Genomic DNA, 14909 nt, shown 5'->3' with positions numbered 1-14909 from the left:
CGTTTCTTTCACAGGGAGCCGGCTCACGCGGCTGAGGCGCTGCGCGGCGGAGGAACCGACAAGCGACGACTCCCGCCTGCGGACCCCTCGCCTGCCAGGACCCAGTGATGACGCCGAAGACGGCACCGCACGCCGTGAGTAGCTCCACTTTTAAGTCGTAGGGGTACGGGGGATGGGCATAGTTTCATAAGAAGCGTGGCCCGTTTTTAAGTAGCCTAAAACTTATTACAGTCTAGCGGGAAGATTAGCCTTTTTTTACACTCAGGTTTAGGTCGCTCCCAGGTGCTTCCATTAGATTCGCTTGTTTCCTAGCTCTGGATGCAGCGCCCTGGGCGGGACTAGCGGCGCGGTGCGCAGTCAACCCCAGGGTCTCATTTTAGGGCTAGAAGCAGGGCCTGCACTGTAAGGCGGGCGCGGTCGGGAAACAGGAAGGGCCCTGCTTTTGAAACGCAGAAGCGTGTAATGGCAAGCACCTTGGTTTTCAACATCGGCGCTTTCACTACTACTGTGGTGAAGCGGCATGGGTTTTTCGTTAGAGATTGTTATACTTTGTCTAAGGGGCACCCTGGGAAGTAATAATACCCACTAGGCCTCAGTCTTTGTCTTAAGAATGAAACGTTGACACGTTTTTATGATAGGGCGGGTGGGCGGGTGTTTGGGCGGCTCGGCCGTACGTGTCTTTGAAATGTTGCCCATCTCTGGACATACCGCTGCGTCGTGGTGTCGATCCGTCGACACCATGACGCAGCTCCTCGTTTCTTTCACAGGGAGCCGGCTCACGCGGCTGAGGCGCTGCGCGGCGGAGGAACCGACAAGCGACGACTCCCGCCTGCGGACCCCTCGCCTGCCAGGACCCAGTGATGACGCCGAAGACGGCACCGCACGCCGTGAGTAGCTCCACTTTTAAGTCGTAGGGGTACGGGGGATGGGCATAGTTTCATAAGAAGCGTGGCCCGTTTAGAAGTAGCCTAAAACTTATTACAGTCTAGCGGGAAGATTAGCCTTTTTTTACACTCAGGTTTAGGTCGCTCCCAGGTGCTTCCATTAGATTCGCTTGTTTCCTAGCTCTGGATGCAGCGCCCTGGGCGGGACTAGCGGCGCGGTGCGCAGTCAACCCCAGGGTCTCATTTTAGGGCTAGAAGCAGGGCCTGCACTGTAAGGCGGGCGCGGTCGGGAAACAGGAAGGGCCCTGCTTTTGAAACGCAGAGGCGTGTAATGGCAAGCACCTTGGTTTTCAACATCGGCGCTTTCACTACTACTGTGGTGAAGCGGCATGGGTTTTTCGTTAGAGATTGTTATACTTTGTCTAAGGGGCACCCGGGAAGTAATAATACCCACTAGGCCTCAGTCTTTGTCTTAAGAATGAAACGTTGACACGTTTTTATGATAGGGCGGGTGGGCGGGTGTTTGGGCGGCTCGGCCGTACGTGTCTTTGAAATGTTGCCCATCTCTGGACATACCGCTGCGTCGTGGTGTCGATCCGTCGACACCATGACGCAGCTCCTCGTTTCTTTCACAGGGAGCCGGCTCACGCGGCTGAGGCGCTGCGCGGCGGAGGAACCGACAAGCGACGACTCCCGCCTGCGGACCCCTCGCCTGCCAGGACCCAGTGATGACGCCGAAGACGGCACCGCACGCCGTGAGTAGCTCCACTTTTAAGTCGTAGGGGTACGGGGGATGGGCATAGTTTCATAAGAAGCGTGGCCCGTTTAGAAGTAGCCTAAAACTTATTACAGTCTAGCGGGAAGATTAGCCTTTTTTTACACTCAGGTTTAGGTCGCTCCCAGGTGCTTCCATTAGATTCGCTTGTTTCCTAGCTCTGGATGCAGCGCCCTGGGCGGGACTAGCGGCGCGGTGCGCAGTCAACCCCAGGGTCTCATTTTAGGGCTAGAAGCAGGGCCTGCACTGTAAGGCGGGCGCGGTCGGGAAACAGGAAGGGCCCTGCTTTTGAAACGCAGAGGCGTGTAATGGCAAGCACCTTGGTTTTCAACATCGGCGCTTTCACTACTACTGTGGTGAAGCGGCATGGGTTTTTCGTTAGAGATTGTTATACTTTGTCTAAGGGGCACCCGGGAAGTAATAATACCCACTAGGCCTCAGTCTTTGTCTTAAGAATGAAACGTTGACACGTTTTTATGATAGGGCGGGTGGGCGGGTGTTTGGGCGGCTCGGCCGTACGTGTCTTTGAAATGTTGCCCATCTCTGGACATACCGCTGCGTCGTGGTGTCGATCCGTCGACACCATGACGCAGCTCCTCGTTTCTTTCACAGGGAGCCGGCTCACGCGGCTGAGGCGCTGCGCGGCGGAGGAACCGACAAGCGACGACTCCCGCCTGCGGACCCCTCGCCTGCCAGGACCCAGTGATGACGCCGAAGACGGCACCGCACGCCGTGAGTAGCTCCACTTTTAAGTCGTAGGGGTACGGGGGATGGGCATAGTTTCATAAGAAGCGTGGCCCGTTTAGAAGTAGCCTAAAACTTATTACAGTCTAGCGGGAAGATTAGCCTTTTTTTACACTCAGGTTTAGGTCGCTCCCAGGTGCTTCCATTAGATTCGCTTGTTTCCTAGCTCTGGATGCAGCGCCCTGGGCGGGACTAGCGGCGCGGGGCGCAGTCAACCCCAGGGTCTCATTTTAGGGCTAGAAGCAGGGCCTGCACTGTAAGGCGGACGCGGTCGGGAAACAGGAAGGGCCCTGCTTTTGAAACGCAGAAGCGTGTAATGGCAAGCACCTTGGTTTTCAACATCGGCGCTTTCACTACTACTGTGGTGAAGCGGCATGGGTTTTTCGTTAGAGATTGTTATACTTTGTCTAAGGGGCACCCGGGAAGTAATAATACCCACTAGGCCTCAGTCTTTGTCTTAAGAATGAAACGTTGACACGTTTTTATGATAGGGCGGGTGGGCGGGTGTTTGGGCGGCTCGGCCGTACGTGTCTTTGAAATGTTGCCCATCTCTTGACATACCACTGCGTCGTGGTGTCGATCCGTCGACACCATGAAACGCAATGAAACACAGAATCGCAGAAGCGTGTAATGGCAAGCACCTTGGTTTACAACTCCTCGTTTCCAAGGTGCTGCCATTAGATTTGCTTGTATCCTAGCTCTGGATGCAGCACCCTGTTTGCTTTGCCCTGTACTCCACATGGAATGCGGTGCAAGGTGGGCCTGAGCTGCAGCTCACCCCAGGGTCTGATTTAATTGTTAGAAGCAAGGACCTGAATGGAAACTGTAATGGCCCTTCTTTTGTAATACAATTTAATGATGGTACAGAAATGAGTTTTTCCAGTAAAAAATAAAAGTACAAAGTCTAATACTCTCATTCAAAGTAAAAAGCTTTGGACTGTCAGACACCAGAAAAACTGAGGTTTCGTCCAGTTTATGTTGGTCTCGTCAAAACTTTATCCTTTTACAGACAAGAAGTCTGAATTCTTCCTCGTTGACGTCACAGTCTTTGGGGAATGCGTTCAAAAGAAATGCATAAATACAACGGTATTCCTTTGTTCTCTTTCTTCAGGCTCGCCTTCGCTATAATCTTCTCCGACGTATCTGCAAGACATCCCATCTGATGGTAACTCATTCTTTGTTCCTTTATTTATCTTTTATAGGTTAAATGCATTATTCTTTCTAATAGATGTTATAATATCTATTTCAATAAACAGTTATTACAATATTGTGTGGATGTCTTTTTTTAAAAACATGCAACATGTAATTTATCATTGTGATAAAGTGAGGTATGTAACTCTCAATGCAAAGAACCAAACAATGGGTTTTGTTTACAAGATTTTATTTAGTTTATTCAATGTTATGTCTTACACATGTGTAAAATTTAAGGTGCATATTTCATTGTGATTATTGTTTGGCAGTCTTAGACTCTTGTGCCTGTAAGAAAAGGTGAATGAAAATTAGACAAATAATAATTTGTTTGTAAATAAATCATTAAAAAAAGTTATTCTCTGGAATGCTTTATTCTGATTGGATGAGAAATGTTCCTTGGATGTTGATTATTTTTCTGTAAACCGCACACCTGACTTGTCAAATGTCTTAAAAGTAGGCACCAGAGCAATTTTTGTTGTAACCGTGGTATAAGTGGAATAATTGACTCCGGTCCTTTGAATAATTTGAAAATAAGTTTATAAAGAAATAAAGAATGAATAATTAAAAATTATAAGAAATACATTTTATTATAATTCAATGGCTCGTCGTCAATTATTCCTTACTTACCTTCTTCCTGGAAGAGGAACCCGCGAACAGGAAGCTTTCTTTATACCATCCCAAAGGAGGAGGAGCCCAAGCATTGAGAATGTTGAATGATAATACATTGAATGCATGTCTTTTAAGATTCTCGTTAGTTTTCGGGATGAAAATGGAGCTGGATAAAGAAGATGCTAATATTCATGTTTGAATGTTGATGTTAAATATAAACTCATAAATAAGCTATGCAGATTGTAACTGAAATAGCCCTGAATTTGAGGGGAGGAGCCTTAACTATAAAGAGTCTAATTTTTATTTAATATTAGACAAGCATTGATATCCTAATTAGAGAAAAAAAATCAAATTTCTGGAAATTACCGCCACAAAATCAGTCATTCTGATTCTCATTTTAAAGCATGAATTTTAGAAACAGTTTTAAATATGTCTATTAATTTGTCAATTTAAAAGTGTTTGATTTATTTCCATTTTTATCTTTGAATTATTAAATTGATTAATTGATTTCTCATTGCATTTTAAACTGGCACTAAGTCCTCTATAAAGTAGCAAGAAGGTCTTAAATCAAGGGTTCACATACTTTTTCCACAAGCACTAAAGACATGAAAGATCAGAATTTTTTGTGTAATTATTTTCAGACACATTTGTTAATAGCCTTGACTTAGATGAATATCAGATCACATTTTAAGACAAATTTATTCAGAAAACCATGTTTTCAAAACGTTCATATACTTTTTGTTGCCACTGTATTTGACAAACCTTACAAACCTACCATGAAGAAACATCAATCACCATGTGTAATGAACGACAGATGAAGTGTTGAGTGAATCAAGGTATACGAATGGCAGTTAATGAAGTGAAGACTTGGGCCAATAAGTGGAGTTTTCAGTTGTCAATATCCAAGACTCAACTAATATGTTTTACAAAGAGAAATCGTATCCCCAAAATGAAAATAAAACTATATGGGCAGGTACTAGAACAGGTTAAAGTTATAAAGTTTCTGGGATTATCGATGGATTCCAGACTGACTTTTAAGATGCATATTCAGAAAGTGGTAGATAAGTGTAAAATAGTAATAATCTTCCAAGGTGTCTGGCAAGTTTTGGTTAGACAGCAAATAAGGATGGTATGAATTTGGGTATTATACAAATTGAAATTAGCCCAACTGTTACTGTGCCTAATGTACCTCCATGGTTATTTCCCATGCCTATGGTTGATCTTTACCTGCATCAATCTAAGAATAATATATCTATACATGAGGAAAGTTTTGTACAACAGTTTTTAAATGAGGTATACTCCTCGATGATCCATTTATACACGGATGGATCTAAGGACCCAATATCAGGATGTAGGTGAGACCGGGGTTGGTTGTCACAATTTTTACTCATGCATGAATTGCTCATCTTCAAAAAATCTTTCAGCAGTAATTCCTACATGAAATGAAACTTTGGAGTCTTGGCTTTAAATGTGTATACTTTTTACTTTTATAATGTATTGTAACAGGAAGTAATTAACCATCAAAGACACTCTGACACAATGTCACAGGGTATGGGGTTGGTTGTCCCTATAGAGGTTCAATAGGATTTCAATGATAAATTGGGATCTGAAAAGATAATGTGTAATTTTTTTTGTTTTTTAAGCTAGAAACTGCAAATAAGTTTTAATATGAATACCACCCCTATGATAGTTGTTATTAATGCCCCTTTTGTTTAAACAATGGGACTAAAGTGGGTGATCAGTTACTTGAATAGGCTTTATGCCCATCTGCCCTATGAACTTCAGCCAGCTCCTTGTTTCCTGTCTGCCATTATTGGACAAACTGATTAATCCAGGTGTGTCTGATTATTGTTGTTGTGACTTCTGAGGTCGGGCACGCCTGGATTGGTCAGTTTGTCCAATAATGGCAGACAGGAAACAAGAAGCTGGCTGAAGTTCAGGAAGTAGTGCAGCTGGGCATAAAGCCTATTGTCTACTGTGTTGAGAAATAAAATGAAATAATTTTTAGTGTTAAAACATCTTTATTTCATGCTTTATTTATTTTATTTTAACAGCAAACAAAAACAAACAAACAGACAAACAGTCTTAAAAGGTCTACATGTCCAATATTCTTATGTGACAACCAACCCCGCAAGCTATGAGACAACCATCCCCAACTGACTTCTTGACAAACATGCTAAGCTAGCTGCCACACGGCTTTAACTTGATCGCTAAAAGATGACTCAAAATAAAGCTACTACTTTTAGCTTTTTAATGAGTGTTTTGTTTTTGAATGATTAATATCCTACAAGATCTCAACACAAAAACAACACCAACATGAAAATTTACTCTGACCCATAAAAATAAAAAATTGTCTCCTAACCTCAAGGTTTTGTGTCTGCTCAGCAAAATTTCAAGTGCAAATGAGTAAGCTATTAAAGGCTAACAAATTGATAACAAAATTGTACCACAGCGCCATGTAGTATGTCTGGAATAAGCAGTGTGACAACCAACCCATGAGACAACCAGCCCCGGTCTCCCCTACTGTATAACATGAAATTATTTATAAATGGTTTACAAAGGGCCCATTTTGTGAATATGGTCCTTTCCCAATACAATAAATAACTGTATAATATATTGTTTGTTATTTTCCAAATGATCTCTCTCAGAATAAAAAACACATCAAATTTCTACCACACAACCCAATTTTCTACTAATGTAATTTTACACATTTTTCCAAAACGTCTTGAGTAGATACAATGATAAAACAGATGCCAAGTTGATTATTTTTCCTGTCCACAATATTCGCAAGCATATGAAATATTAAGCAGTATTTTCTATGTTTTATCGCAATATATAAGGAAGGCAAAAAAAAAACTTGCTGCAGGAAAAGAAACAAAAACAACGCATAAGTATTGCTCATTACGTAATAATATTACTTTTCTGAAATAACAAGTAACGCATTTTATAAATGTACACATTAATATTTGAGTTACTTTTTTAAAAAGTAATGCGAGTTACTTTTCAGTTTAATTAAAAAAAATTCTTATCCTTGAGGACATTTTTGGCTTTTTCAGTTTTGTTTTTTTGATAACTTTGCCTGTGTTAATGCCTACTGGATAAAATTTGCCACAGGTGTGTATTTTTATTGGAATTTTAATATTTCACCTTCATTTCCTTTAAAGGTGCAGTGTGTAAATTTCAGAAGGATCTCTTGACAGAAATGCAAAATAATATACATAACTATATTATCAGGGGTGTATAAAGACCTTTCATAATGAACCGTTATGTGTTTATTACCTTAGAATGAGACGTTTTTATCTACATACACCGAGGGTCCCCTTACATGGAGGTCGCCATTTTGTGCCTCCATTTTTCTACAGAAGCCATTAACGGACAATTTTTTTTTACTAAGATGTCTCCGACGATGACATGTTTGTCCGGTGGCGGCTATTGTAGCTTCTCTATGTGTTTCAAAAGCGAGGGGTGAGCAGTGGACTGAGCCGTTGGTTGCAATTAACAACCCCCCCACTAGATGCCGCTAAAATTTACACACTGCACCTTTAAAAAATCTATTTTCTACTAGGTACACAAAATACTTTCTCTCAGGACCTTTTGGACAAAAATGTCCCCATTGAAACCCATTAAAACTGCAATTTTTAATCCCGGTGCCATTCAACTATAAAATTATGCAATCTTTGTTAAGAGGCTTTCATTCTGTTGGCAAGGCTTCAAAATGTAAATTTTTACTATTTTTTACCAGATGGTGGCATTTTTTCAAGTTTGGCATATAAAGCAAATTATCGCTTTATTGTTGTTTTCTGCTGTTTTGGTTTGGTTTGACTGAAATTTGGACATATGATGCTGGCCCGAGATTTTTCGGGTGTTTGTTCTATCACCTCCCACCTCTACAATGGCTGCATAGGAAATCCTAATACAAGTCAATGGAGTTGGACAAAAACTATGATAAAACCTGTTGGAAAGCATCTTCTGCAGCGATTTTTGTGTGAGCATATCAGTGAACACCCCTGACCACTCAGTGAGTTTCATGTCTTTGTAAACGAAAGTTTAATGCATGTTAGGAAGGATTGTTCCAGTGCACCTATACACACATTGTAGAGGTGGGAGGTAATAGAACAAACACCCGAAAATTCTCGGGAAAGCATAATATGTCCAAATTTCAGTCAAAACCGTTCTATTTCATCATAAACAATCTGAAAACAGGGCTTTAAGTGTAAAATACCAAACTTGTCCTTTAACAAAAGTTTATGACACTTACACGTTTCGTCCAGGATAATCTTTACAGATAAACACAACTTTTATGAATTTTGAAGTCTAAATGCGTTTACTAGAAAAAAATGTAGACTTCAAAATTCATAAAAGTTGTGTTCATCTGTAAAGATTACCTTGTTGGACAAAACTTCTGGAGTTTGTCTACAAAAATACCCTCATCCCTGCGGTGCATCCCTAACATTTATACATTTAAGCAATATGGATAAAAATATAGGTGGTCAAATTTTTGAAGTTTCAAAAAGTCAAAGTTTATTCATAAACATTTTATTAAAATGGTAAAATCTGTAAAGTAAATCCTACAAAAATTGTAAAAGTTTATTATGACAGCATATATCATACAATGTATCAAAACATGTAATTAAGTAAATACTTGAGTTGATATGTTGTTGTAAAGCTTGTTTACTGGCCATTTCATTTGAAACACAATACAGGTACTTCATTATTATTTGTTCACAAGGCTTGCAAATACACAAAAATGGTAAAACGTACCATAAATTCAATCAATCTGCTTTATAACTGTCCATATCTAATAAACTGGCCAGACTGAATAGTCTCAGATATCCCATTCATAAAATTACACTAAAGTTAGAAAAAAACATGAGTTCAATCTGAATAGATGTATGGTGGTATGGCAGCAACAGCCATTGACTGAATTTGGCACTGCATGAGAACACTACAGTAAGACAACAGAAAACAACACTTAATTTACAACATACAAATGCACAAACATTTGGCTTCTTTTGAACTTAACAATGGCATTTACAAGAGAACATTTCAACTACACAAAACATATGCATATAGATGTCAATATCAGTGCTTAACACGTGTCGCTTATAAATCTGGTTATTCTGGTACCTCCACCGTGTCAAAAAGTAATCCAAACTGGTCGACCTTGCATGCTTCATGACCTTCATGAGGTGTTACTGGAATGGAACTAAACCACTTAATGCCACGTTTTACATTTTAAAAAAATGCATTTATTTTGATCAACTTTCCTGGATTTCCAGTGCATTGTTGAATATTTTTCTTCGCTGAAGAAAGTTCAGTCTATATTTGTTCGAAAAACATTTCAACTTCTCACATTTCCTTCAACCCATTCTCCGTTCCTACGTGCGAACAGCATTTGTTTTCTGAAACGACCTGCTGTGCCAGTAGTCAGGATTATCGAAAGAGTTATGGTCCATCCCCGCGTGCATTTTGACGTACGGCCCTGGGCTCCGAGGTCCCCCGGACCCCACTTCTCCATCTTCGCTGTCTTCGTCTAAGTTCTGATATTCAACTGCAGAGGCTCCACCTGCAGCCAACGAGTCCATTTCCTCATATTCGTTTGATTCGCCCTCACCCTCCTTTAATCCCAGCACCCTTAAAGAATTCCTCAGCCGTGGCTGCCTGTTAGTATACTGATAGTCTTCCTCCACATACTCGTCTTCATCGTCTTGCGGCAACTTCCTGCGAGGAGGATGGGAAACGGGTCTCGGGAGTTGGAGTTTGAGTCGGGACTTAGTCGCCGGTCCTCCACTACCACGGATATCCATGTACTCGTATTGAACCTCCTGGGGATCCAAATCGGCGTCCGTGTACTCTGCTTCACTGGAGAGGAAATCGCCGTCACTGTGGCTCCTTTGTTCGGTTGAGGACAGGGAGAAACCTCCGCTGCTCACAGAGCCCTCGATCGACGATCTCTTGCTGGGTCTGTTGAAGCCTGGAGATTTGTGAGTGCTGTAAGATCCTGCAGGGTTGAAGGATGAACTGCGGATTCGTGACGGTCGCTGATTGTAATCTTTAAGCTGCCCTGGTATATGCCCGAGAGAGAGGGTCTGGTTGTTCATGTACTCGTATTCTTCATTCAATCCATTGTGGGCTTCTAAAAAATCACCGGAATTACCTCTCGACATTCTCTTTTGAGAATGCATCACACGCGAGGGCATAAACAGAAGTGCTTCTGAGGAAAGAAAGATGCGTGAAGATTAGTTAACATATTTCAATCATCACAAAGTCTTTAATTTTTAGTTTTTCTTATGTTTACCTTTCTCTGGACTGTCACCAAATCCAGGCAACACATATCCATTTTGGTCCTCTTCTCCTTGAGTCCCTGGAAAGGGCGTGTCTGGTGGCCCTGATAGGCTGTCTCGCTGTGACATGTAAGCGCTGTCCTCGCGATGCGTGACCCTCCTCATGCTGCCGACCGACGAGAAGTCATCATTCTTCTCCAGTTCAACTGCAGTGATGTGATCCTCAGAGCTCATGGTGCACGCAGAGTCGAGACGGGAACGAGATACACATGCCATCTACAGTGAAATAAGGTGGAGGATCTGTTAAACTGTTGTATTATAGGTCAAATGTTGATAACATTTACTGACTTTATGTCTGCCTATAGTTATGTTTGGGGTTTTTTGGAATGAAGCAACCACACCAAAACATCTTAAAAAAATGTTTTATACAATTCAATTCATTTATATAGCACAATTTTGTTTTGTAACAAAAAAGTCTCGCATAGCTAGACTTTCATAGTGAAGGTCTGGAAACTATGGCCGCTTTGAATGGACACGGACCCCTAAAGAGGCCATATTACTGACATGTAAAGCAACCAATCACGTTTAGGGGTTGAGGAAACGTCTCCAAAATAGCGGACTGGGGTGCAACCAGTACATCATTCCTTCACGAACATCTCTGAAGGTCTTCACGGGTCCACTTAAAAAACCGATGTCTGACCCGACCGGGTTTGGGTCAAAACGTTTCACCTGTTTTTGTTGAGTCAGACCTTTCAATCAATTTTAAATACATACTGTAAGCGGTTAGCTTGGTGTCATCATTACATAACAAATTAAATTAAATACAAGCGGACCAAATAGTTCCAAATTTCTGTCTGACTGGTGCGTGCGGGACGCTGACTGCACACACGTCTATGCCGTTTACATTCGGGTCCTGTCGGGTTCTAAAAATTTCCACTTGGTCGTGTCGAATTCAGGTCAATTTTTGTCGGGTTTGTATCAAGTCAAGTCTGTTTTTAGTCGTGTTTGTGTCAAGTTAAGTCTTTCTTTAAAAAAAAGATTTGTGCACGTCGGGTTCAGGTAAAAAATTATTTGGGTCTTTTCAGGACTTTCAGGTACATTTACATTATAAACGATTTTGTTGCTGTGTCGCTCGTCTTTTTCAACAAGGTCGTTAGGGGGCGTTTCTAAATCTGGTTGTCATTAACAAATGAGCAACCTCCACCCCAGTAACTGACGAGAGACGGATGACGTGAACTCCACTGCTTCGCTCTGATTAGTAGTCGCTCCAGAAAGTTACTCATCATTTGCATAAATGTAACCTTTTTCAACTTTGTCGTGTGTCTGGACACGCCCCATCTGGTCCCCAACGGTCTTTTTCGCTCATGTTGCCGGATATCGCAGAATTTTTATTGAAATGAATGAGATCGTGTCGTTCTGCTACTGCTAGTTGAACGTCTCTTGAACGTCTTTTAAAGACTTTATTACGTGAACTTCGCATACCTTTCGGCTTCGTGAAAAGGGACACTCCACTTTTGAAAATATGCTCATTTTTCAGCTCCCCTAGAGTTAAACATTTGATTTTTACCAATTTGGGAATCTATTCAGCTGATCTCCGGTTCTGGCGGTACCACTTTTAGCATAGCTTAGCATAATCTATTGAATCTGATTAGACCATTAGCATCGCACAAAAATAACCAAAGAGTTCAATATTTTTCCTATTTCCTATCTAAACTTGACTCTTCTGTAGTTACATCGTGTACTAAGACCGACGGAAAATTAAAAGTTGCAATTTTCTAGGCAGATATGGCTAGAACTATACTCTCATTATGGCGTAATAATCAAGGACTTTGCTGCCGTAACATGGCTGCAGCAAGCGCAACGATTTTACGCAGCAGCCGAAAATAGTCCCCTGCTATTGAAAGTAACAAAGGGGACTATTTTCGGGCAATGCGTAATATTACTACGCCTGCTGCAGCCATGTTATGGCAGCAAAGACCTTGATTATTACGCCAGTTTGAGAGTATAGTTCCTAGCCATATCTGCCTATAAAATCGCAACTTTTACTTTTTTTCATTGTCTTAGTACACGATGTAAGTACAGAAGAGTGAAGTTTTAAATAGGAAAAATATCAAAACTCTTTGATTATTTTTTAGCTTGATGCTAATGGTCTAAACAGATTCAATGAATTATGCTAAGCTATGCTAAAAGTGGTACCACCAGACCCAGAGATCAGCTAAATGGATTCCAAAATGGTAAAAATCAGATGTTTAAATGAGCACATTTAAAAAAAAAGGGTATTGTCCCTTTAAGGAACGAACTGTTAAGGAATGTAACACACTTCTCCCAGAAATCCTATATAATTCAACATATCAGAGGACGACTTTCGAAGCTGCTGAAGTGTTTCCAGAAAAGTGTGTCATATGCATCAGAAATACAAAGTAGTAATAGGCAAATATATAAAAGAAGGAAATATATTATAGATTAAATAAATCAGGGTCATTCTTATGGGATGTATTATTACAAAATAAAAGTACACTAAAAAAACTTTCAGGGTGTTGCATTCATAGTGCTATCAAAGATGTCAATGTATCTTTTATTTAATATAAAATGTATATATTAGCAGTACTAGCAGCACATTTAGTTACAGCAGTTGTTTATAGAATTTAGTAGCATGTAAACTAGCTAAATTTTTTCTGCTAACAGTATGTCTGTTAAATCATCTGAACTTGTCTCTTTAGGGTGAATCGAAAGTGAGACTACCAAATTAAAAATTGAAATGAGCTTTAATCATGACTACAGTGTGAAAAACTCACCTGCAAAGAGTTTTCCAGTCCAGGGGTCATGGGCAGATATCCAGCCATATTGGATGGAGTCAAACTTGCCTGTGGTGACAATACAATAAAACATTTGTCATTTACACAGCTTCATAAAATTAAACTAAATATAATACTCTACCGTAACTCACCCGATGAGAATCTATCCGCAATCTAGATAAACTTCTAGCTGGCGTTATGTAAGGTGGAGTGTCAATTGCATCTTGCAATACTTCATCTTCATGATCCGCCCCTAATATGTCCATCTCTGTCCCCCTCTGATGTGACTCATCTGGGGTGGATTCAGTAGTTCTGTGTTCCTCCTAATGTTAGCACATAAAAAAAGTTACAGTTTGTTTTGTTTTTATGATATGTCAGATTTAAAATATGAACAGTACTCCATTTGCCTTACTTTAATGACAAGATACCGGGAAGGGTCTCTGGCCATTCGTGTGAATTCGTTGGCAAGCTCCTTGAAAGTCGGCCGGACATTTTCATCAATCATCCAACCTATTGAAATACACATTCGCATTTACGATCTCAGCTGAACTTGATGTTGTTTGTGCCAAAACGTGTGATATTCAAACGTGTAAGCAAAGACAAGCTGTTTGTTTTCATGTCTTTATTTTATTTTTGCTCTATGGTGCTCAGACATCTACCAAATTTTCACTGAAAGCCCAAATTTTGCCTTGTCTGGGTTGTGTTTGAATGCCAATTAGTTGTCTTTGCTTGCTGGGTTTAATGTATTTGAGATTTCTATTGACTCACATTTGACCATAACCATGTAGACATCTATGGTGCAGATTTGAGGTTGACAGAGGCGTTCCCCTTTCTCTAACAGATCAGGTATTTCCTGCGGCCTCATAGTCGAATAAGGCTCCGCCCCATATGACATCATTTCCCAAACTGTCACACCATAGAGAAAGTGATTTGTTATTGTACATTCAATTTCAAAATACAGTCTTTCATAGTTTCCAACATACACACTCACCATAGCTCCATACATCACTCTGGTGCGTGTATCTTCGAAACAAAATGCTTTCGAGGGCCATCCACTTAATTGGTGTCTAAGAAGATGTACAGACATTAGAAAGATAAAGTTAGAGGCACAGTTTAGCACAGACTGATTCAGAAACTACTTAATAGACCATTTTATCCAACACTACTAGCAAAGGCAGTCTTACTAAAACAACTTAAAGGTGGCATAGAATGATTGAACGGGGTATTTATCCTTGTTCTGTGATGTGACATGTACACAAACATTTTTTTGTTTGGGTCTGTAATGCCTTAGAAGCTTCCTAAAAACCTCTCTCAGATAGCTCTATTAGGGTGGGGGATTTTAAACAAGTGGTTTTGCACCTATTTGGCTCCCCCTACTGGCTTAACTTGCAATCTCATTACTGATTGGCTGACTTTGCTGCCACTCAAAAAATGTAGCCAATTATTTTAAAGTATAGGGGCAGTTAGATGCCTGTGATGTCATAAGCATCAGTTTTTCAGATTGAGCTGTTTTCTGGCTGACATTTCTAAAAGAGGAATTTCTATGAGGCTGAGATGTTCAGCATGTCTAGCACTTTTTGTATGTTCGTGAATGCGGGTAGACTACCATTATTCAACAAAGACAAGG

General features: G+C 40.8%; 1 protein-coding gene across 2 annotated transcripts in view; it reads right to left on the bottom strand.

Moving 5' to 3' along the window:
- Positions 1-8698: 8698 nt before the first annotated feature.
- erbb3a (erb-b2 receptor tyrosine kinase 3a) overlaps positions 8699-14909 on the bottom strand; it is a 42649-nt gene continuing 36438 nt past the window's right edge. For both annotated transcript variants that reach the window (XM_073870716.1, XM_073870715.1), the window contains 7 exons: positions 14279-14349; positions 14051-14202; positions 13695-13792; positions 13435-13605; positions 13283-13351; positions 10502-10763; positions 8699-10417 (listed from right to left, as the gene is read on the bottom strand). In XM_073870716.1, the coding sequence (XP_073726817.1) occupies positions 9582-10417; positions 10502-10763; positions 13283-13351; positions 13435-13605; positions 13695-13792; positions 14051-14202; positions 14279-14349 (1659 nt within the window). In that variant the 3' untranslated portion in view covers positions 8699-9581. The remainder of the gene's footprint in view (positions 10418-10501; positions 10764-13282; positions 13352-13434; positions 13606-13694; positions 13793-14050; positions 14203-14278; positions 14350-14909) is intronic.

Source organism: Misgurnus anguillicaudatus, chromosome 8, assembly GCF_027580225.2.
Source record: "Misgurnus anguillicaudatus chromosome 8, ASM2758022v2, whole genome shotgun sequence".
Classification (NCBI taxonomy): Eukaryota; Metazoa; Chordata; class Actinopteri; order Cypriniformes; family Cobitidae; genus Misgurnus; species Misgurnus anguillicaudatus.
This window is presented reverse-complemented; position numbering and strand designations above follow the sequence as displayed.